This window comes from Dufourea novaeangliae, unplaced genomic scaffold (assembly GCF_001272555.1).
Source record: "Dufourea novaeangliae isolate 0120121106 unplaced genomic scaffold, ASM127255v1 scaffold124, whole genome shotgun sequence".
In the NCBI taxonomy this organism is placed as follows: Eukaryota; Metazoa; Arthropoda; class Insecta; order Hymenoptera; family Halictidae; genus Dufourea; species Dufourea novaeangliae.
This window is the reverse complement of record NW_015374010.1, coordinates 3,813,292-3,823,104: the sequence shown is the minus strand read 5'-3', so window position 1 is coordinate 3,823,104 and position 9,813 is coordinate 3,813,292. Positions and strand designations below refer to the sequence as shown.

The window sequence follows — 9,813 nt, the reverse complement described above, 5'->3', positions numbered from 1 at the left end:
CTTTTAGATTACACCTGGGGTAGTCTCATATGTCGTAGAACATCATTAACGGATCTTCTTCTTTGAACGACATTCCGTCTCCTATATAAACCGTACATATCATAACCAGCAACCGGCTGATGTAATCCTGGACCTCGCCAATAAGGCGACATGTACGGATTATTCAGCAAGGGTATCTTCAAAGGCCCTTGCAACGCAGCCCCGCCGTAAGTGCTCGGTAGTGGGGAGAAACTTTGAAAGTTCGTGTGTGGTTGCAGTTTAGGCAGTTCGGGGTCACCACCGATCGACAAGCTCCCGTACACGGATAAATCGTTGCTCGAAGTGTCTGCAACTGGCAGACCCAAGGTTCCTTTGATAGGTAAGGTGTATCGAATGTGCACCGGTGGATATTCCACGCTTGGCTGAATCGATAACGGACTATGAACACCAGCCGGTGGACCTACACCCAATGGAGGATAAACTGGGTAATCTTGTCCTTTATTGTGATTGTCCAACGTATGCTGATGAGTCGGAACATCGTAGCTGGACGGATGATGATGAGTGTCCACACTATGACCACCTTGATTATGACTGTTCTCCGTGCTTCCCAATACGGTGTTTTCGACATCTTTTTCGTCCAATGGCGGTGGACCGTGGTAGTTATCCTCTGCATCCGTTGAAGGCGGCTTGTGAGAGTCCAAGTCCGTGGACTGGTCATCATGATCATCCGGTTTCGACGGTTTCGCAATCAGGAGGCCAGCTTGGTGATCGACTGTAAACGTGACGTCTGTCAGTCAGGTCTGAATTCCAATTACTCGTTTCGTGGAGTTGTTAAATTATATAGCAGTATATCTATGACGAGTTGTGTATGTATTTTTAAGTGTAGTGATGACACCCGAAATGATTATTGTGATTTGAGATTGTTATGGTGTCTTGACTGGATGTTGAAGTTGGTAGTTGAAAGTTGAAGAACGAGTAGGCGTTAAAAGTTGATAGTTGAGAGTTGAAGTACGAGTATGCGTTAAAAGTTGATAGTTGACAATATGCATAGATGGAATAGGTCGCATTACATGTCCTGTCATGTTTTATGCGGTATGAATTTTAGGTTACATGGTATAATCCACTTATATTTATTATTAGTTTTAGGTACCCTTAAGCGTTCTTTGGATATGAATTATTGTACAAACTTCTTACTTGAATGTTCTTGTTCGTGTCAGATTGATTAACAAGTGACCAATCTTTTATCATCAAAATCGATGACTGGGTCTATCGTGACCCGTAACAAGGTCTCACAGACATGCATACATACAAGACATATATGACAGTTCAGTGACTGCGTTCATAGGTAGGTATACAGACCCAAATGTTCATTCATTCATTATTTTATCATTTATCCTCCTCGATTCAAAAGTAACGTTTCCATAAGAAATTATTTACAAAGAACAAGGAAACAACTTCACTATGTCGTATTTTTCACACAGAACAAAATCAATTATGCAAACATACAATATACACTAGAATTACCATCGAACATAAATAACATATTAATATATGTATAAACTTTCTTTCACAGATTTTGATTAGTAACAGGAAAAAACAAAACATTTCACACGGGGGTCGTCAATCTGGCCAGAAAATCGATTCGGTGAAAGTACGTTACATAAAAATTGAACGATCTATGGGGAAGGTCAACAAGAAACGAAAGTGCACTGGGAAATACCCAAAAATTCGAGAATAACAAAGTGATCTCACGAAACAGAATGGACGTAGACAACAGAAACTGTGAATCACAGATAGGTCAGCTACACGCGTTTGTGATGAAATTTACAAAGGTAGAATGAGGTTCAAAATCACCGAATAATGATGGGCACAGGGATTTAGGATGCCATTACGGAATTCCGAGACCGTCACCACCGACCCTCCTCGATCACTCCCGACACACAGAGGAAAGTTCCGGAGATTAGAATCTCGTTTGAAAGCGAAGACCGCTCTTACTTTCTTTATTTCAAAACGTACAACAGACTCCTACAGGACGCCTCTCACCGTAATCCTTTTCCTTCATTTTATAGAAACAGACACGGACACACCTACGAGCGGCCGTTACACGCTTTAGGACCGTATTTAATTTCGCATGCAATCCACGTTAACGACATAATGGACACCGTGGAAATTAATTCCCGCGAATTAAGCCTTATTATGCAGTTTAGGAATGTTAGGTTTCGATAAAGCCACACGTTGTAACGATAGAAAGTCTTACCATCGGATGGCGAACCGTAGTTCGAATTTGCATGGTAACCGTCACTTGGCTCGGCGAATTCCTCGACGCCCGGTGGAGGTCCATCGTAGCCTTCCCCGTGACCTGCCGTTTAAAATTCGTTTAAAAATACTTACAAACTAGATGCAGCGATATTGTAATGTAAATAATTATTTCGAAATGCAGAAAACCCTTATATAAGCATTTACTCTCAGAATCAAATTATATATTTTTCAAGTCGGTCGTCATATCTTTTACATAAAATAGACTAAGATATATATATATATTTTTTTTTTAACACGAGATTTTTTGCTTCCATTCGGTACAAAATTCATGTAGAAACTTGACAGTTCAAGTTTTTACTATTTCAAAATTTGCTTCCGTATCCTTGACTTAAACAACGACCGAATTATTCAGAGTAAATTTCTCTTCGATTCTGGTTTTTGCAAAACCGCCCATAAAATTGTCAACTTACGTAAACGTCCGTTTTCTACTTATCAATAAATATTCGGACTGGTTTTTTTTAAAGATCTCATGCTTTTAATGATGCAATAATAATGTACGAAGTCTGATGTTTATGATGTTAAAAGCATAACAGCAGAAATTCAGGAAATTCTACATGTAGTTTGGAATTATGGCAGATACAGTAGTAACCTTACCGCTTTCAGACGACCATTTATTTCCCAGTAACCTAATTAGCCTTCAAAATTACCTAATATGAATTTACACCAGTTTTGTTAGTTTCACGACAGAAAATTTAAAACAATAATATACAGACCGGAATAAAGTCTACTTTTAATGATGTCAAAAACACAACTGCAGAAATTCTACATATAGTTTGTAATCACGTCAGGTATAATAGTAATCTTAATGCCTCCAAACGGCCATTTATTTTCCAATAATCTAATTAGTCCTTGAAATTATCTAATGGAATTTTACACCAGTTTTGTTAGTTTCACAACGTAAAAATTTAAAAAAGTAGCAATAAACAGATCGGAAATGAAGAAACATTTCTTAAACTTACCACCTTCATGATGATGATCGTAACCGTAATTATGATGCGGCGGTTCCGGAGGTTTAGCAGCACTCTTCGCGATTTTAGTACCCAAAGTCGTGATCGCGTCTCCGGAGGACGCAATCATTTTGCCCTTCGACGAAAGAAGGTAACCGCCTCCCTTGATAAGCTGACCTTTCAAAGCAATCACACCGCCACTTATGGCTTTTACCGCTTGCATTAACGTGCTAACGATCGCCTTTTTGAAGTCCCAAACGTCGAACGCCTTATCGCCGTACTATCATAGAAAAACTCCAATTAAACTACTAAAAGACAGACAGACACGCGCGTGAATCAATTGTTTTGCAATATAAATCGTTACTTTATTGAATACTTTTACGTGGCTTCATACAGCATAGTGGTTATTATAAAGAAAGCCTCTAATTCTAACAACAACGTGTGCTTAATCACCTTAGAAATAACGTGCAATTCATTTACCATCAATTACATAGCTGGCGTTCTAATTAACGGCGCTCGCGAAAATTGTTATATTATTACAGTCTTATGTTTCGAATTTCAGTCTTGTAATTCGATATTTCTGTTGTCCTTTGTACGGTCAACGCGATTTTAAAGAAGTAATAAAATTCGAATGAACATATTGATACGATCGTGCTTGACCGATTACGCATCGATTTCGATAAAATCTTGCAATTACACGAAGGGATTTCGTCAGTTTCGATAAAATCGCGTATTAATGAACCGAATAATGTTTATTTCAAAAAAAAATGTTTTCATCCACTGAACTCAAATTCGAATGCGTTTTAGGACTAAAAACACTTAATACACTTGTTTCTCAGTGGGGAAACAACGCGTCACTCGCGTTCGAAAACCGATTGAATAAGGGGCGATGACGAGAACCAGCTAAAGATTTCCCTCCATAATTGCAGCCTCGACGACCCAGATAATGATTTTCCTTCGTGCGGTAAATATCGAACTATCATTTCCACTACGATTCTACTACTCTATTCTAACGTTCTAAAAAGGAATACACTATATTTACGTATAATTTGATTTAAATTCATCCATTCGTTCGGACAGCCCTGATACCGACGCGTTCGTACGTTAATCGTGGGAATTCCTGTCAGCAATGATACAAAACCTTACAAAAATCTTATTCACATGCATTAAAACACCAACGGTTTTCGTCCCTTTTTTTATTCACAAAACGAGTCGACTTTCACTCGCACAAAAAAAAAAGATTATGTAAAAATTTCTACAGATAAAACGTATCCATTTTATTTTCGAACGGCACGAGGATCGCTCGTTTCCGTGTTCCTCGACACTTCCGTGGACATGTTAAGCAATCAACAGATTCCAAATTATGATCGACGTTAGAGAACGCAAAGCTTTTACATCCGCGACAAGAAGTTCCCCCTTGTATGAAATCGTCTCCCTTCCGTCTCGCTGGGCACAGTCTATCGCGTTGCTTAGAAAGTTTCGGTTCGATCAATGGTGCAGGGGAGACCGGGGCTCGTTGTTTCAATGCAGTTTCAAATTTTACAACTTGTGACGATACTTTGAAAATTAGACGGCTGATGTGCTTCAACCGTATACACAACTAATCGGTTCACGCGTTGCGACCTTATTGCAGGTTTCATGTTTTCGGGTACAAATAGTAATTTCTGCCTTTCAACTTCTACCTTTTCCATCGAACAATCAGATAAATGTAAGTTAATATTATCACGTTTGAATTAGGGTTCCTTTGGCTATAGCTGCTCGACATTTATTATACGATTTAGTCTAGCAATTTATATAAAATGGCGTCAACCGGAACTAGTTGTTGCACAAGAAAAAAGGCATTTTGTTACAATTTAATTAATTTCATAATTATGAATTAATGTATTAATTAATATTTTACAAGAAAACGGCGCGGATTTAGAGGAATGAAAATAAATAAATAATAATAAATAAATAATAAACCTCTTTTTCAGAATTTATCACTGTACCAACTTGCCTCTCAATGTCTAACGACTAAACAAATCACGGGCCATTTGTGTAACAAGTAGAATTCATGCGGGCCGCACAATATATATTTATATTATTTAGTTATTTCAATTTTTAAATTTCACAGTTTAGCCGAACAATCATAGTGGAGGTCCCGCAATATATTATATATTAGGTTGATGCAAAAGTTCGTCCAGTTGTTGGATCAGTTCTTTAACCAGAAACCTCAGAACTTCTATGAGCGCGGGATTATTCAGCTACCGCAGAGATGGAGAAAGGTCATCGAACAAAACGGCACATACTATATTGATTAAATGTAATTTTTAGTAAATAAAATTTTCCTTCAATTTTTGTCAAATCAGCCGAACTTTTGCATCAACCCAATACAAAGAAATTTAAAATTGCTCACACTTCGACAATATTTTCAATTCGTACAAAACGTCGTGGCCAGTCCAACACCCCTAGTATTAAACATGGAATACAAGAAAAAAAAAATAACCCAAAAAATGTAACAACTATCCCCGATCTCCCCTACACACTCAAATCGAGCGAACGCAGTTGTCGCGCGCAGCGCGCGTACGGTACGTCAAAACTTTCGAATAATTACATAGTTACCGAGTGCGGGGGTCCGTACTGCGACGGGGGTCCATAGTGCGGCGGGGGGCCGTAATGCCCGTATTCCGGATATTTCTGATCGCCCGAGGATGAGGCCGAGCTCGACGATGAACCCTGGGACGAGCTCGTCGCCGACATCGAGGACGAGCCCTTCGACGCGGTGCCCGATGCGCTGACGATACCGCCGATAATACCTTTCGCTATGCCTCCTATCAGACTCCCAGAACCTTTTATGATCCCTCCAGAATCCGAGCCAGATGGCGGTGGATGTCCGTCACCGTAATATTCGGCACCGCCACCGTACGGTACCGGCCCGTATCCACCGTATCCTTCTGGCGGATGATCACCTTCAGGCGAACCCTCGTACTCCGTGTAACCGTACCCGTCACGTTTCGTCCCGTGTCCACCTTTGGACCCGGACCTCTTTATCCTTTCCTGCATCAGCGCCATGTAGGTGGGATTGGAGAGCAACTCCATCACCACCTGGTTCCCTTTGGTAGCGATGTCCTTCTGTAGAGCCTCTGGCAGCATTCGATAGATCTCCAAGGCCATACGTCGCTCGTCCAGCGTCGACTTATCGGTGTCCTTCGACGATGTATCCAGCAACTGCCACTGATCGTCGGATGGAATCGGGTCGGATGACGTTCTCCGATATGGCGCCAATCGCTCCAGCTGCGCAGACGCCCGTGCCAGTAGATCTTGCTCGCTCGAGTCCGTGCTCTCCGATGGGACGATGAGGAGGATCGAGCAACAGGCGAACGCGAACGCTTGCGGGAACTGAAATTGATTGAGATATACTTGAATGGAGATTTTTTTGGAAGTATTAGGACAGCTGCTGTGTTTGTAGACAATGCGATGTTCGTTACGGATTGAAGCTTTGTTCACTGAGTTTATTTTTCTGGTTTTAATTACAGTATATGTGTAATTGTAGTGTTTGTCATGTATATGACTGATTTGTGAATTTGTTGAGTTGAACATTATGCACTGGCTACTAGAGTCCATCGATATCTAACTTATAGAGGTCATTCCACGCGAAATTTTATATTTTTTGGAGTAACATTTCGGATTTTGTTGACACTTGGATATATTGTAGTCTTTAGCCCACATTTTTTGAAAATAAACTTTTTTATTTCGTACTCTTTAGTGTAGGGGGCAATACTAGTGGGCCAATGGGACAACATAAAATGGTTTTCATTATCATTAGTCAGGCAGTAACCTTAAAGAAAAAATCAAGAAAAATAGTTTACAATGATCCTCTACAAGATTCAAAAGGTTTCATCTCGATTGGTCCATTCGCTGAACATACATACAAACAAAAACATACATACACATCGAATTGTGTACCTCCCCTTTTTCAAAGTCGGTTAAAAAATCGAACCTACGCATACTACGCAATGAGGAAGTATGTAACTAGGGAAATATGGCCTTCTTAAGAGCAATTTCTCCAGTTTGGAAATATTTCCTTAGAAATACGAAGTTACGTGAAGTATGCACAATACTTTCGAAATGTTCTCGCCTGAAACAAGGAAACTTCGTGTTAAGCGTAATGTCCTAATTTGAAATGTTTCTCTCGTCCACCATAATACTCCTATTCTTTTCCAAAATATCATGTGGAACAACAATTTCTTTTTGCATAACGTGTTCTATCCTCGTTAAGTGATTATCGAGGTGAACTCGATCGTTAAGCTTCTTCGCGTAGCAATTTCGTGGTTCTTAAGAGAACTTCATTGGCCGGTAATTACACGACAATGAACGATACGAGGTATTTGCCGACGGCAAATTAGGGACGAAACAAAATGTTGTAACATATACGTGAATTTATAAATCAGTCAGCCGTGGACGGTAAGGAGCGTGAGTGCAGCAAGTGGAGCGGTTCTTGGTGAAAGTCACACGAGGACGCGACGCTGGTAGGGTTCCGCTTTAGAAGATGTCCATGTGTGTGACCGCAACAAACGGCGATCTTGACAGAAAATTGCCGGTTTCACGAGTTTATATCGAACGAAAAAGAAAAGAAGAAATTGACGGCGACAAAACGAAGAAAACAAACATTTTCGTCTACTGAAAGTTGACGACAATTTCCATTGTGTTTGTAGAACGGGATTCGATGCTCTTGAAGTTTCATCGCGACATATTTTTTTAGCCTAAACAGTAAATATTAGAATAATACATAGATTTTATACGGAAATATGGCTTTTATTTTAAAGGATTATTCAGGTAAAAAAATATTAACCAAGTATGGCAACCAGTGGTTATATGTAACTTTAAAGGAATTATGATATTTTTGTGTGAATACAAGATTTTTGATAGGTTCTAAGAGATTAACACTCTTGGTTTAATTACAATTGTAAATGATAGTGAATTCTTCATAATAGATGGTGGTAGATATTTCAAAAAGTCGCAATTAAATATACAGTCTTGGCTGAAAGTATTAGGCACCTTTATTATTACAGCTTGCTGCATCAAATATTTTTTTGAACCCTTTCTATTGTTCATTATCCTTTGTCGGACTGTTCAAAATAATTTTAAAACAGTTGACAAGGTTTATAGTGAACCATAAAGCAACTGAGCGGTCCAGAGTCTACATTTTGTGTTTTCCAAAAATTACAGTCTGCTTCAGTACTCGCTGCTAATGCACATCAACTTGTTTTTGGTTTTGCTGTTAATGTTTTAAAAATTATAAAGTTTTCTTGAAATATGCCAAAAATGAATGAACTGAGTGACCATCAATGCAAAATAATTCTTTTTCTAAAAAAACAAAGTTGAACTCGGAAAGAAATTGCTTGATTGTCAGTCATTACGACAAAGAATAGCCCAAAAAAACATTAACAAAATTAATAAAAAAACAACCTTTTACATTTCAATAGTTTGATATCCTCCTACTACAACAATATTTTTAAAAAATTCATATTTTACAGGGTGCCTAATACTTTAAGCCAAGACTGCACTTCTCGTTTTCTTTCCATCGTATTAATTCCCGCTCCTCAGACGATAAATGCAAATGACACATCTTCCACGGAGTCATTTAAGTAGAAATCTAGATCAATCTGAATTTCCGTGCGAGCAATCCGTTCGACCGAGAAGACGATCAAATAAAACGATTTTACACTCATTTACAGAAGTGAAAATGCTCCGCGAACGATTTACTCTCGATTCTTCGATGAATAAATAATAAAACCTTTTGAATAGTGCCCCACTATTACAAACCTGCACTTCTTTAAAACATTTGTAAAATTAATAGTTAAAAAATATTCTGTTTGAAATAATTTTCATTAAAAAAAATTGTTTACTCTCGATTCCTCGATGAATAAATAAAAAAAACCCATTGCGATTTCTTTCTACAAATTACTCGATTATCCTGCACCAGTGAAGATGACTGAAATTTCCATTCGCGTATACGAATGCAGATACAATCCAAACGTTCGATGTTAACGTCCTGCGTATTGCACTCATGAGTAATGGCCGTTCTACGATGGTAATAACGAAACCGAAAGCACTGGGAGCCGCAAACGCAATTAAAACTCGAAGTCGTCGAGATGGTGGTCGGTCAGGCGAAGCCAGAAGCATCAGCCAGACCGTCAGTTCTGATTATTTCCGTGTTTTCGGTTAACCACTACGAAGGGAAGGGAATTTCCTCGATTCGACGAAAGTGATCAACGCGTCCTTGGTCTCTTGCACTTGGTCGAGTCAACGTTCGACCCAGTTAGCAATACCACCACGGACATGACGATGCATTCAGACGTGCCACGATCGCCACGATTTCTAAAAAACGTCGAACAAACCGTGTAGAAACACCACCCCAAGCTATGAACCCGATCCGTTGCGATGGTTTCGAAAGGAACGCGTCCAGCCCGGTGAAAGAACGCCGTCGGTAATAAAAATCACTTCCGGTTGTCGGAATGGTCCAAATTAATGAAAGGCAGGGGCCCTCCATTTCGTCGACGGCTCAACTTTCTTTGCATACCGGGGG

At 39.4% G+C, this 9,813-nt stretch overlaps 1 protein-coding gene across 1 annotated transcript; it reads right to left on the bottom strand.

Annotated features, from left to right (window-relative positions):
- Nucleotides 1-8: 8 nt before the first annotated feature.
- On the bottom strand, nt 9-6,824 carry LOC107188344. The gene is made up of 5 exons (XM_015576619.1): nt 5,972-6,824; nt 5,847-5,896; nt 3,261-3,525; nt 2,237-2,338; nt 9-751 (listed from the first exon to the last, which is right to left on the bottom strand). The coding sequence occupies exons 1-5, from the start codon at nt 6,822-6,824 to the stop codon at nt 9-11; spliced, it is 2,013 nt and encodes a 670-aa protein (XP_015432105.1).
- Between the last annotated feature and the right edge of the window lie 2,989 nt (nt 6,825-9,813).

Bases quoted from the DNA above. Each gene is read 5' to 3' on its own strand.
- LOC107188344 (XM_015576619.1), bottom strand. From the start codon at position 6,824: ATGTTCAACTCAACAAATTCACAAATCAGTCATATACATGACAAACAC. The intron at 5,897-5,971 runs GCTCGTCCCAGG...ACGGGCATTACG, and splicing joins GTCCTCGATGTCGGCGACGA to GCCCCCCGCCGCACTATGGA. The intron at 3,526-5,846 runs GTAACTATGTAA...TTTCTATGATAG, and splicing joins AGTACGGACCCCCGCACTCG to TACGGCGATAAGGCGTTCGA.